General features: G+C 35.6%; 1 protein-coding gene and 1 long non-coding RNA gene across 2 annotated transcripts in view; one reads left to right on the top strand and one right to left on the bottom strand.

Moving 5' to 3' along the window:
• Positions 1-15,621, bottom strand: part of LOC135213519 (uncharacterized) — an 856,968-nt gene that overhangs the window by 464,685 nt on the left and 376,662 nt on the right. The window lies entirely within an intron of this gene.
• Positions 1-15,621, top strand: part of LOC135213518 (homeobox protein araucan-like) — a 196,872-nt gene that overhangs the window by 158,504 nt on the left and 22,747 nt on the right. Inside the window, 2 exon segments of the mRNA XM_064247432.1 lie at positions 3,593-3,749; positions 10,727-10,850. Of these exon segments, the coding sequence (XP_064103502.1) occupies positions 3,593-3,749; positions 10,727-10,850 (281 nt within the window).

Below are 15,621 nucleotides of genomic sequence, written 5' to 3'. Positions count from 1 at the left end.
CCTTTCTTTGTTATAAAAGCAACGTCATAGTATATTCACCTTCCAAAACAAATTCAGCTCAACAGCTCTAAAAGAAATTGCTCCGTCGAAATTCAGTCTGGACGATCACTTGTTGGTAAATCAGTTATTCTAAGTGATGCAAGCAATTCTGAAATTTAGATGAAATGCAAAAAATCCGTTGGGGAGTGGAAAGCCGTAATTCAGCCCCTTCTCTGAAACGATTAATATCAAAAATGTTTGGCAAGAGAAGTATAAATATCTCTGTCCCTTGCGAGGTTGTGGTGTGAGTTTTTATCTTCCTCCTATGTTTATTTCTAATATTAGTTTTGTCAATTTTCTTATTGAACAAAAATGTTTAAAAATGCAATGCAAGAACTTAACTTTGGAAATGTAACAAAAGATTTACGCTTTTATGAAGAACTTGGGAATTCTTTTTCCTTTTGTTTTACGTAAAATACAATGTATAATAAATGTGTCCAGTTTGCTTTAATTTTTATATTTATTATTATTATCATTACAAAGGAGAAATCAGAGAAGTGCTTTTATTTAGGCAGAAATTGACATGATTACGTCGGATTCTGATTCACACTTTATATGACTACTCCTACTTCTTTTATTTATTTATTTATTCTCTTTCTTGTGATACTTTCTGGATACACCAACAACCAGTTTCTGATAGCTCGTAATCTCTTACGACAGAGCCTCGTGTAGACTTAGTCTATCTAGATTTTTGTCACACGCTCCACTAAACCTTCGGACAACAGTGCTCTTATTCACTTATTTCCCTTTAACGTTTAAAACACTGCTGAATGAAATGCATAAGAAATATTTGTAAACAACCATCTGTGAACGAACGAAATGACCTGAAAAGTATTTTGTAAGGAACTGTTTATCATTTTTTTCATTAAAATTCGGACATGATAGTTTCTCTTAACTTTACCTGCGCCTTTCGACCACCTTTGATCGAAACCCAACGAAAATTTTGACAATTATTTCCTAAGCTGCGTGTATGCATATTTGTCCAGCTTCTTGTAACTTTCGAAAATATTGAGACTTTTCAGTTTCAGTTCTTTACTTTTCCTGCACCTTCCAACAGCTAATAACGAAAAGCATCGAAAATTGTAACAAATTACTTACAAACGAATATGCTCTTTATCTATGCCAAGAAAATGGTTAATACTGATGGCTGTGTCGAAATGGTTAACGCAGCAGTTAGCATACCTCTCTACCTACAACTCCTCAGCGTTTACTTTGATTCCACGATCTAATAAAAAGCACTGAGTGCTTTCAAGTGTTTACGACTGGTGCATTATTAAGTCGAAGGGGTATTTTTCCTTTGCTTGTTGTCAGTTTTTTATCCGACGAGTTATGATTATTTCCAGTTTAAAAAAGACGTGAAATGAATATAGTTTTGCTTGTTTTATATATAAAGTTTGATTTTCATTTTTTGTTAGCTTGGAAATATGACAAATAATATTTACTTAGGTTTATTGCTTTGCCCAGAAGAGGTTTTTCTCTTATTTGTGCAATTTCATTTACCTTTGAAATGCGCATTATGAGTTTTCCGTTCCTATAACTCGTAAAGTGGCGATTTTTTTTTTATTCGCAAAATGTGTATTGTAATAAATGGGATACCTATGCATTACTGTAGGATATGTGTATAAAGTGAATATTACCTACATTTAACTGAATGATCCTTTCATATATTTTCTATGCTTCAGATATACGGAATAAAGATGAATTTATAAGAATATTCAGTCGTGTCAGTGAAATGTCTTCCAATAATCGTCTGTTTCGTTTGATCAAGCCTGCACTGGCTGTCTTTGCTGGGGTGCAAAAGTGCAGAGGTCCACATTAGTCTCCTTAGAATCTTCAAATCATTAGCAGACAAATATTTGGCAAGGGCAGCCAGCCAGCCTGACCCCTACTATTATACAGAACCAAACTGAGTTAACAACTTAGGTTCTTTCATGGTATAATAAATTATAAGCATGTGTGTTGAGGGCTCTTCAACGCATATGCATATATACACCGTACGTGTGAATTAAAGTAACTGATCGTGTTTAACAGTAAGCGATATAAACAAGAATGTGTACATACAGATTCCTACGACCCGAACATACAGTTTTATGCACCTATTTTGAAAAAGACAAGCAATAGAATAGATATATATATATATATATATATATATATATATATATATATATATATATATATATATATGTGTGTGTGTGTGTGTGTGTGTGTGTGTGTGTGTGTGTATCTTCAAGTGTTACACACGTGGCAGCTATAAGTTACTGGCAACTTTTCCAGTAACTCCAGTACATCTTCCAATCCTCACGGCTTAAGTATTGAAGGAATTAACCAATACTGCCACTAAGCTGGAATATTTATCATTTCCTAAGCAAACGACTGCTTAAGACACGGCCTTTTTCAGGGCTACTCTAATCTTGGATCATTGTATTTAGATCAACAATTCTGATTTTACTCTCCTAAATATTAAAATGAAGTTTTGTTGTAAACCTGCTGTATCCCTGAAGAAGACCATGGATTAATGGCTGAACAGATAATTGCAATTTTTTTTGTTCATTCTTTCAAGATTCCAGCCTCAAAGATTGGAAGAAGCACTGGAGACATTAGAAGTGTTGCGATTAAGCTACAGATGCCACTTATTCATCAGCAATAGAAGAAATAAAAAATAGAAGTGTGCCAGAAAAGCATGCATATCACATATGTTTATGTATGTACATACACACACACACACACACACACACACACACACACACACACACATATATATTATATATATTATAATATTATATATATATATATATATGGTATGTATATATATATATATATATAATATATATATATATATATATATATATATATATATATATATAATATCTATATATTATATATTATTATATATATATATAAATGCTCACGGACGAGGAGAGAGATATATTAACATAACAGCTAAACTGGTGTGATTTCTGTAACACCCAATATAACTTTTACGGATTTGTTTCTATAAAATGAGAAAGAATTATGGTTTTTTATTATGAAGGTACCCACATCTGGCAACTCCATATCTTTTTCTGAAAGATTTTAGACACAAAATATCGAAAGCATACGATTATAAATAGGTAATATAAATTGAGTCTTAATTCTTTAATAACAAGATAATTTCTAAATCAGTTCATATCATAGATTGTTACTTGTGTGCGTGTATACACACACACACACACACACACACACACACACACACACATATATATATATATATATATATATATATTATATATATATATATAGAACTAAGCTAATCAGTAATGTAATCTGGATATCTGGAACCTTTAGTGTTTAATCAGTTTTTAGCCATTAATTGATCCTTTATAATTTTTAGAAACATTTCTGGAAATTTAATGAAACTGATGAATACATTTTTCACTCTGTAAACTGGATGTTAGCACTACAGCAATATAAAACATCAGGAAATCAAGTTTTTGTAACCACAGAATTGCTGACGGGTAACCTTAGAAAAACAAGAGATAATTCCCTAATGAGTGACTTTCTTTCCTGTCGACAGGTACGGCATGGCATTTGATGCCGCCCGTCGGAAGAACGCGACTCGTGAAACGACGGCGACGCTGAAGGCGTGGCTGAACGAACACAAGAAGAACCCATATCCCACAAAAGGAGAAAAAATTATGCTGGCCATTATTACCAAAATGACGCTCACACAGGTATTGTGTTCTCAAAGATATTAACTGCTTTCCTTTGTGCTCTTGTAAATGGTTCTGTCCCTTACAGCGTGTAAACAATTTTTTCCATGGATTTTTTTTAAGGCTTGGTTGTTAAACGCCTTCTTTGAGCCTTTGTTCAGGAAATTCTAATAAGAGGCCGCCTCATTTATTGTAGCTAAAATGGCGCAGTAGATCATGGGTTTCTGAAATGATGGTAGAATTTTTTTTATTACATTCACTCATTTTTATTTTGCATAAACATTTCTAATGCGTTCTGAGCCATTCCAAATTATCTAACTTCTGCCATTCATCTAAATTAAATCCTGCAAGAACCCATTGGTACAAAAACTTAAAACATTCATTTGAATAAAAAAATTTATCTTTTTTTCAAAATGAGTTTTACGTTTTGATTTTAAAACGATTCTTTTAATTATCATGTCTTTCCTCCTTTGCATTAGCCTTCAAAAGTCAAGAAATTATATGCAGATTTATAAAAAATAATTCAGTGGCCTTCCACTTACGAGCCTTGTGTTTGAAGACACACGATATAAATTTATTTCGAAACATTAATCTGTCGAGAAACAAATATAGAAACTATATATCAATGCCTTTGCCATTTTGGATAGTCAGTGCTATTGCGTTAAAAAAAAAAAACTGGTCTTACAGGTATTTGAGATTTTTTAGACTCAAGTTCTTTGACTGGAATTTCCAAATTTCTATTCAACGATTATTGTAAATCATTAGTTCTTTTAAGTGTAATATTATAAATTTCGCAAGACTGAAATTCGAACAGAATTTTTCAAGCTTTTATTTAGTAGTCAATATGGTAAGGATTTCCAAATTGACATAATCACCTTAAAGATTTACCAGTTAATTCCCAATTAGCCTGATTTTTTCTTTATGTTTGAGTTTTAATTCGACAATCATTGAGAAGTACCTCATAATCGGAGCATTTAACGTCTATTCAAATAGTTTTTGAGCCTTTATTAAATACTCATCGTGGGAAATATTCCTTTGATGTAATTAACGTCATTTCTTACCATCACTTCATGAATACTATTTTTGTTTGGAATTTTCAAGCATATGTTCGAGAGTCATTATACGAAATAGTTCATATTCGCTGTAAATACTAGCATTTTACGTGAGTCGATATTTTGCTTAGAATTTTGAAAAACTTCTTTGGAAATTATTTTTGTAAATACTTAATAATATATTTACTAGTAACATGCGCATGAATTTTAGTTGTAATAGTAAGGATTAATTCCACAAACATAGGAGGGAAACAGTTTACAATTATTGGCACAGTAATCAACGTAACTTTGGCTTTTGCTTTGATCATTATTATTTCTCAGATTTCCGATAACACAAGGTTCTTTCTTGCAAATGGTGGAAATTTGAACTATTCCACCGGTCAAACCCCCTCCCCCTTGGATTGTCGAATTAAATTATAATAAAAATTCATATATATGCAAGTTACTGGTAGATAGTACATTATTAACTATTTACAAAAATAATTTTCGAACAAATTTTGAAAATTCTAAACAAAATATCTACTCACGTACAATACTGGTATGTCATGATGGCAGTCACAACGAATACGAATTATTTTTGTAATGTCTGTAAAGGTACAAATATTAGTTATCTCCCTTGTTCTTTTATCAGTATAAAGACTCTTATCCCCCACATTCTGATTAGCATGAGACTGTTTTATGCTTTCTCTCTCTCTCTCTCTCTCTCTCTCTCTCTCTCTCTCTCTCTCTCTCTCTCTCTCTCTCTGTATGTGTATATATATATATATCTATATATAACGTATATATACAGATTTACATGAAATGCACTCACATTGCTTGACAGGGAGCGTTTTCTGAAAAAATAAAAAAATAAAAAAAATCCCGTACATGTTTGTCATAAGCTGTGAATTATTATATACCCGGTTGTTGGTCAAACTGTCGGTCGCTGGTGGCGTTGGAGAGAGAGAGAGAGAGAGAGAGAGAGAGAGAGAGAGAGAGAGAGAGAGAGCTGATCTTAGTGATTAGTACTCCGTCTATATGTCTAACATATCATAATTCAACACGAGAAGGCCTCGGTGAGGTAATCCTCACCTGCAATGAATAAAAGTATCGTCACTATCAGATACATCTCACTTTCACTTCATCCCAACTTTCCATCTCTCTTTAAGCGATTCGCTGAAGGGAAATTACTTAAATAATAATAATAATAATAATAATAATAATAATAATAGTCATAATAATAATAATAATAAAATAATAATAATAATAATAATTAATAATAATAATAATAATAATAATAATAATAATAATAATAATAATAATAATAATAATAATAATAATAAATAAAATCATATTCGGCGATTACTCGAAACAATTTCATAAGGAACAAATCTCTCGCAGACACAACTAAATAAGAAATAATCTCCAGATTGTCACATGACGTTTTCCAGATATTTATCTGCATTCATTTTATTTGACTCTACTAATATTTTTTCGTTCGTTTCCACTTCGTCGCATACATCTTTGATTTTTTCTGTTTCTAGCCACTGAAATTATTTATTTTTTCTATTTATTGTTTCGTTTCTGTTCAAGAATTTCAAGAACTTTACATTCATGTTTCCTTTAAAGATTCTTCTTTCTTAACCACTGTTTTTATCTCGAATTACTGTCTTCTCCTAAACCAGCATCCTAAAGATGTAAGGCGTTATCAGCCCATCAACAGCAAACAACACCAGGCACATACGCAAACACTCGCCACTAATTGCCGAATGTCTTAATTCTCGGCAGATAAAATAATAAACAAAGACGCACTTAAAAAAAAAAAAAAGGGAAAAAAACCGCAATCCCTGTTACGAACTTATCTGATAAAGAATTAAAACTTCTTTGAAGATGCTTTAGGCCGAAGTTAGAGACGACTCGTTTTTCTATTGCTGTCAACAGAAAACGGGATTATGTTTCCTCCCTGACATACCTGTGAAGATGGAAATAATGGCCGATTCATTTAGATAACGAAAGTCAATATGCGTAGCAAAAGAGATAACATCAAAGCCGTCTGCAATCGTAAAATCGGATTAAAACGGAATGGCAAGAATATATATATATATATATATATATAATATATATATATATATATATATATATATATATATGCGTGTGTGTGTGTGTGTGTGTGTGTATGTATGTATGGATGTATACACTCACGATCGGGAGTTCATAGAATATAGGTCTATTTTCATACTTGAGGCATTTTCTATGCTGAAAAAGCGGATAAAACAACAAATACTTGCATATATAATGTGAAAGGTATATACTAAATTTATTTCTCACCTTATTTATATCTAAAACAGAACAGAAAGCAAAAATGAACAAATAGGGGGGAAGACAAGTCACAGCAAAGGAGCACAGAACACCTACCCACATTGGTAGCGAAGGCTAAATAGCGCACAGAAAAACATGAATGACAAGGACACACCGGGTTAAAAAGCGCCTCAGTGGCGTGGTTGGTTTGGTGTTTGCTTCTCACCTCGGTGGTCGTGGGTTCGATTCTCGGCCATTCCACTGAGGAGTGAGAGATGTGTATTTCTGATGATAGAAGTTCACTCTAGACGTGGTTCGGAAGTCACGTAAAGCCGTTGGTCCCGTTGCTGAATAACCACTGGTTCCATGCAACGTAAAAACACCATACAAACAAACACCGGGTTAAAAAGCAAAAAACATTAAGCAATAAACAGCCGTGTTGACGATGATTGGTTGTTGAGTGTTGGAATGGACAGTTTGATCATTAAGGATTCCAAAGTAGTTAGTTACTCTTCACTTCGCACTTTTCCCACAATTTTAAAGTCGTTGGCGTCTTTATGTGTTTTACATATTTAGCAAGATTCCTTTTGTTGAATTGATCAGGGCTCGATAGGTTTTTTCAGCCTAGAAAATGTATATATATATATATATATATATATATATATATATATATATATATGTGTGTGTGTGTGTGTGTGTGTGTCTGTGTGTGTGTGCGTGTGTATAAAAAACTGCACCACTATCTCCATAAGGAGACCTTCCTGAAGACAGCAAGACTTTTAGGATACGATTGCTAGCCCACCTGTCCTTCTACCTGTACCAGTCGATTATCCTCCAGGTACCTAAGTCAGTGTAATTCACAGCCTATCAACAGATGCACAACAGAATCTTTCAGAAAAGTACAGGAGTCATTCTCACTCCATTGGATAGGCATCGGATTTCTCGATAGTGAGGCGAAGCTGCAAACATTATATATATATATATATATATATCTATATATATATGTATAACTATATATAATATACATACCATACATAACTTAATCCTAATATACATGGTGGCAAATATGCCACAGAGTTTTGATTAGTCCCCATAAATAAAGGTGTCAGTTTATGCACATGCATTCAGTTATAAATAGTTTCTCCAACCTAATCTATTACGGTCAGGTTTCAGATGCAGGGACTGTCCTGCTGAATTAACCTCGAGCCCTAGTTTGCATTTGCATATGGAAAGAGAGAGAGAGAGAGAGAGAGAGAGAGAGAGAGAGAGAGAGAGAGAGAGAGAGAGAGAGAGAGAGAGAGGAGGTTAAATAAAAATTAATTGTCTTTCCAGATCACCGTCCTTATTTTACGATACGTAATTTAAGACTATAAATAATAATAATTGTGTACTGGTGAAAACTTGTAGAAACCTAACAGATTTGTACAGTAAACAAACTGCTGTTGTAACAGTTCTGAAAACTGGCAAATATCTTATTGAAATGCTAGGGTTAAATATGTCTGAACTGTAAACTTCTACAAGCGGAAGAAACTTGGACGAATAGCAAGACATTTTTCAATATTTTTAAAACCCTAGAGAGAGAGAATTAGTTTGCTTCATATTTTTGATACGTTAACCTGTATCTAAATTCAGAACTGTTATCTAGAGGTCAAACATTACCGAATTAGAGACAGCCAGACTGTATCCTCTAAAATGTCAAAATAACTATACTTTTGAAGGACACACACACACAGAGAGAGAGAGAGAGAGAGAGAGAGAGAGAGAGAGAGAGAGAGAGAGAGAGAGAGAGACTGCTTTCAGGGTGGTGGATGGCGCGAATAAGAGAGCCGCCCTTCGTTAAAACGAGCGAGATAATCTCGTTTCCTTCGCTTTGTAGCTCATGTTTATGATCGCCCGTTAAAGCTAAAGGGATCAGCTAAAGAAAGCTAAGAGTTCGCAACGGGGGATTTTATCTGCGGGGGAATTCGCGGGTGTTTACCTGGCCAAATGATCGCGATGAACGTAGATTTGGTCGTGTTTATACTTACCTGGACTACTAGCGGTTCTTGGTTAAAACCCAACGGTCACGAATGCCTTGTTGCGAGTGTTAATTCTCTCTGTCTCTCTATTTCTCTTCTTACTCGAGTCTACCAAAATGTTGTCTCCGCCCCCCCCCCCCCCCCCCCAGCGCCCCCCCCCCCCCCCAGCTCTCTCTCTCTCCCTCTCTCTCTCTCTACTTTATTGGGTGTAACGCAAGAATTTAAATCTGGTCAAATTTATTCAGACGCATCGCTGAAAACTAATGCTCTAAATGACCAACTTCCTAATTCGCTGAAGATTGATGATATCTTCCGTAACTAAGACAGCTACTTCAGCGGCCTCTCAATTTAATCCAGAAAGCGCTTGGGATAGTCACCGGTTTAACATCAGACCCTTATTGCACTGAAGGTCGGGTTCAGATATTTAAATCGAAACGCTTTCGAATTTATTGAGATCTGAGAGTGAATTTTAAGGTCAGAACATATATTTCCGTTCATGCACTCCTACTTTGGGCTCCTTGACCCCGCACCTCTCTCTCTCTCTCTCTCTCTCTCTCTCTCTCTCTCTCTCTCTCTCTCTAAGTCTACTACTTAAAATCTATCTCGACTGTGATTACCATAAGATCTAATACATTTCAAATCCAACAAGTAACACGTATCCCCATTGTTTCTCTAGTCGACTGTTTGCCTGACTGACTCTTATATTATAAAAATTTTTTATAATTATCTATTGATCTTAGTATCGTTGATTATTCTCCACGATAACGAAAGGTACGCGTGGCATTCATATACTCATTCTCGGTGTTTACAAAAGGTATTTCATGTCCTCCTCTTTTTTTTTATTCGCGGTTCTTCCTCCTTCCAATGTTTATTTCGGAGCTTGATATTTCGTATATTTATTCTCCGCTCTCCCTTCCGACACTTCTACCAGTGCACATTCTCAGTGGTGCTAACTTCTGGTTCTACCTCCTGCTGATGCTTATTCTGACAGGTGTACTTCCGGAGTTTCATCCTACCATTGCTTATTTTCGGTAGGTCCACTTCCGCCGCTTATTCCTATTTGTGCTTACCATTATTTTTTTCTTTTGTATTTTCTTTTTCCAGTGCTAATTAACAACGTTTCTTCTTGTTGATCCTGATTCTATACTCGTATTAATGCTCATTCTCAATGCTCCCATGCTCCACAGTTTATTTTCAATGCCTTCTCCTTACAACTGTCTTCTCCATGACACAACTTATGCGTTTATATTCTACCAATGCATTTTCTCGATATGTCTTTCTCCCAACGTATAGTCTTGATGTCTTTCTCCCAATGCATATCCTCGATACGCCTTTCTCCCAATGCATATTCTCGAGACGTCTTTCTCCCAATGAATATTCTCGAGATCTCGAGACGCCTTTCTCCCAATGTATATCCTCGATACGTCTTTCTCGCAATGCATATTCTCGAGACGCCTTTCTCCCAATGAATATTCTCGAGACGTCTTTCTACCAATGCATATTCTCGAGACGTCTTTCTACCTATGCATATTCTCGAGATTCTCGAGACGATTTTCTCCCAATGCATATTCTCGTTACGTCTTTCTACCATTGCATATTCTCAGTCCCTTCTCCAGCCGATGCTCAATCTCGATTCCTCTTCCTCCCGCAGGTCTCCACATGGTTCGCCAACGCTCGGCGGCGGCTAAAGAAAGAGAACAAGATGACGTGGGAACCTCGCAACAAGACCGACGATGATGACGATGACGACGACGATAAAGATGACGAACATGATGGTGAGAGGAAAAAAGGTAAAAGGGAGAAACAACCCAAATTACCTGCATGATTTTCCGTTTATTTCGAGTAATGCTTCTCAGTTTTTTATTATTAGTTTTTCACCCCTTGGTCTTTTCTGCTTTATCAATGTCTAATGCAATGTTAACGTGTCTCAGTCGTCAATATGATGGATGTTTTGTTTGGTCAGCAGCAGTTGACTAAATTTACTAACAAATGATTTCGTATCGTTTTAGTCTTACATTTTAATGAGCTCCATCCCCTTACTTTGGTTATGTTAGATGTAAAACGTATTGAAGATGAAGCTATAGGATTGCCTAATAATTCCGAAAGACTTGCTCTAAAAACGGTCCTTACAAAAAAAAAAAAAAAAAAATTTCTGTGCTAGTCGAAATCGCGCATGCACACACACGCGATATATGTATATGTATATAATATATATATATATATATATATATATATATATATATATATATATAGATATATTATATATATATAATCTGTGGGTTTGGGAATGAATGTGCGTTCGTGTATTTTCGTTCATTAAAGAAGTTTTGAGTTGACATTTTGATTTTTACTCAGATTTATACTTTGAACCAGTTTCATTTTTCTTGGTTTATCTTCCGTCTCAGAAGAACCCATGCCCTGCTATCTTTACAGGCGTGTGTGTCTATATAACTGATAATGTTTGTAAAATTATGTTGAGTTTATTCATAATTTTGTATGCTAACAATTAGTTTTTTACTCTGCGTTCCTTAGGCTTCAATGTGGTGATGTGCTAAATCCACTGTACACAATACGTAATAATGACCATTTGTTGTCTTTGTAATATTATGGTATCATCTACTACTCCCATAACCTCCCTCGCGTGGTTATTTTTCCATTTTCCTGACATTCATCCTCTCATTCCACACATTTTCAACGCGTTATTCATTCCGCAGAATGTAATCACGATCTTCTCATCCTCACCCCCTCTCCCACCAACTCCAGGACCTCCGTTCACTTTTCGACGTTTTTCTTATCTGTAACGTCCAGCCAACCGGTCTCTTTATAACTACCTCTATCTACCCCCTCCCCTTCCCCCGATGCTACAGTCTTCTGAAACCTCCTCCTACTCCAACATCTAATACCACCCCCACCCCCTCTCCTCCTCCTCTCTTCTCCATAACCTCCGATTATTCTAAATCGTGTCCTTAAACTCCATCGACATAACTTCAGACGAAGCCAGCATACCCATCAACGCCTACTTATCGAGAAAGGCTTTTAGCCTATCTTTCTTATCTATGTATAATACTTATCGGGCCAATACTCGGACGTCATTACTATGCCGCATAAACGCAGGTAGAACCTCCAGGTATCATTTTATTAAGAAGGAGGCCTCCCAATCAAGAGATAACCGATAAAAGTTACAGACAGATTTTATGTAACTCGGATCGAGGTGTCAGTTACAAGGCAGAGGAACAATAAGTACCCTTGATGGTCAGGCCTCTGATACAAAACTGTGTTCGCCAGACCCCCGTTTGGGCGACTGCCTTCCGTTTCCAGGCAAACTCAAGAGCTCGCTGGAATGACGACTCATTTCCAGGCATTTCGTCCCATGCCGAGGTCGATGAGTCTTCTACACTCCTCGAGAGCGTCAGCCGAAGGCATAACGAGGGGGGGATTCTGTGGGAGTGTTTGGCAGATACTTAGTTTGCTTTATCATTATGGTGTCTAGTTAACGAGAAGTTGGGTGGAGTCTTCTCCCTGGACTAAACGGTAAAGTCCAGTTCTCTCTCTCTCTCTCTCTCCGTCACTCTGGCTCTGTTTTGATCCGTTTTGGACAGCACCTCTCGACCGATATCAACAAAAACATAAGCAGCAACAGTCATCGCTTGCAACATTTAGTTTATTATACTCTTCATTTATGGTTACATTCGGAAAACTCGCTGTCCTCAGAATTGGGGTGACAAATAATTAAAAGACTGAGTTCTTCGCAAACCAAATTGGAGGAGGGTTCTTTCCTGCAGTTGCCAGATGTTTCATCATTTGAGTAATATCAGGTGCTAAAAGGTTACATGGCCAGTCTGCTAACCATTGTGAAACTTCCAAACAAACGTGTCAGGTGAATCGAACCTACCACTTACGACCTAACGAGGGGTGATTTAGCAGGTCATTTGGTCCTATAAGAGGCACCATAAATGAGGACTTGACCCTAGTTCCGCCTAATTGACACATTCTGATGTTGCCTGCCGTCCGGTGAGTTTCATTTAGCTGATAAAACGAAAGTCGAACAAGGCTTCCACATTCGACATAATCAGTTTCTGAATTTGAGTGTGTGTGTGTGTGTGTGTGTGTGTGTGTGTGTGTGTGTGTGTGTGTTTTACTTCTTTAGCTTTTATATTTGTTGTTTGGTCAAAAAATAACAACTGTCAATACTTTACTAAGACTGATAAAAATAGATTGCGTGTATCTTTGGTGTTGTGCTTTAATACATACATACATATATAAATATATATATATATGTATATATATATATATATATATATATATATATAATAATATATATAAAATAAAAGGAAAAAGATATATGCAGTCTATATCAGTCTAAGTAAGGTATTGACAATGATTACAACTTATATATAGTATATATATATATGTGTGTGTATGTATATGTATGTATATATATACATATATATATATATATATATATAAATATAACACACTCGCAATTCCGTACACAAAACACTCGGGGTCTGTTAATACCCATTATGCGCCCGTTGTCCTTACCAGCGAGTTATGTAACTAGTAATTAGATGATTGGAGTAGGCTCTAACCAAGATGAAGGCAGAAGGCTACAGCAACGCTATCAGAAGAGTAGCTGGATAACGAAAACCTAACTCCTTTTCGTGCCACTGAGGTAGCTAAAGTCAACAGAGTTGAATTCAACGACGACTTTTGAAGAAAATTAGAGCTTATCAAAAGTGCTTTAATAATGATTAAAGAAACAGCAGTTTCTGGATGACGTTGCTAGCTGATAACTCCCTGGCTGGTAAAATACGATTGGCCGGCTGTAGACAACCTTTTCTTCGGCTATGCTAAACGCGTCATATTTCACTAGTTTTTCAGAACTGCTCAATTCTATTTCAGTTGGTATTTCTATTACTACACATTGTATAAAGATACACACAGCCACGGATAGCCACGATTCCTGTGTTCACTTTGGTTAAATGGGTTTATTACATGAACATATTTTGGTTCGTATCAGTTCAGGGTCTCCCTCACTGTATTCATGAAAAAAATTTAAATTTTCGTTCTTTGCGTAACGTTTTAAATAAGAAAAAAGAATTATACAATAAGCTTTTACATTAAGTTATCAGCTCGTTTTTCATTCACGTGAAAAGTAACTGCAGCATTTTTATTACAAATAGGTGTTCATAAGCACGATTTTCCTCCACATTACAAAAATGTAAAATGAAAAGACACGTTACGCTGCTAAAGTTTCGATTTTTCCTAAGTCTTGGATAGAATGAAAAAATATTAAATGGGCCTCGGACAACACAGTAAAAAATAAAGAGGACTTTCTAGACAGGAGTACCATGGTTACGTTACTACTCTTTGGTGTTGACGGTTTACAGTTTTAAGTGGGTGTTTACGTAGCAGGCGTAAGATTTGTGTGTCTTTTGTTTCCATGTTTTGATGTTACCAAATTATCACACTACACTAATTACGTTTCTCTCTCCACACACACACACACACAAAAACCACACACATATGCATGAATGTATATATGTACATATGAGTGAGTGTGGGGTTGTAGGCATGTGTTTGTATGTGGAGAGAGAGAGAGAGAGAGAGAGAGAGAGAGAGAGAGAGAGAGAGAGAGAGATCATATTCTCAAAAACCACTGGCATGAAGAACAAAACCGCAATCATGTGAACAAGCACAAAACAAGTTTTGATTATTCAAAAGTGTGGCTACATAAATGAACTCTGAAACTCAACGAAAATGTTTTGTCTCGTAATCAGAATCTGCTGAAAGAATGTGCGAACCACCGAATTTAAAAATAACAAAAAACATAAAAACGCATGGATCAGAAGGATGTTTAAAGAGAGAGAGAGAGAGAGAGAGAGAGAAACAATATCAGGTTTGCGGATAAACATGCAAACCCGCTGGCAACCGTGTTTACTGAGTGGCCTTTGTGGACGTCCAGTCGCTTGAGCTACGCCCAGAGATTTCGACGCTCGTATTTTTTGTCGTTATAAAGAGAATTTACTAGAAAACATACGGATGATAATTTACCTAACGGACAAGAACGTAGATAAGATTTGATAAAGCATAATGAAGATTTAAGAAATGTAATTTATACTTATTGTATAAATTGCTTGCAAACAAACACATGACAATAAACAACCTAATAATCAAAACGGATGTGAAACGAGATAGAATGACTCATTTCAGTAAAAAGGTTTTTAATTTAATATTGTAAACAAATTCTTTGAATTCAAATCATTCAATGACCAGAAACGCAAACATGCTGAAAAGAGAAATGTGAATAATTTACGAAATACGTTTTAGTTTCAGTGAAAATTCTCCATGGTTAAAGTGAGTTTATTCTCATAACCTTAATACGATGTTCATGTGCAAAGCACCTTTATAAAATGACAAAGCATCTACCTTACACAGTACAGCATTTGTCCCCGACAACCAATGGAAAATCTATAGTAGATGTGGGAAGGCTTAGTGTACGTTAAGTTTAAAACTTTAAGCAAAATTAAAAGGAATTAAAAAAAA

The sequence above is a fragment of the Macrobrachium nipponense genome, chromosome 43 (genome assembly GCF_015104395.2).
Source record: "Macrobrachium nipponense isolate FS-2020 chromosome 43, ASM1510439v2, whole genome shotgun sequence".
Taxonomy (NCBI): domain Eukaryota; kingdom Metazoa; phylum Arthropoda; class Malacostraca; order Decapoda; family Palaemonidae; genus Macrobrachium; species Macrobrachium nipponense.
Note: the sequence above shows the minus strand (reverse complement) of the source record. Positions and strands in the feature narration are given on the sequence as shown.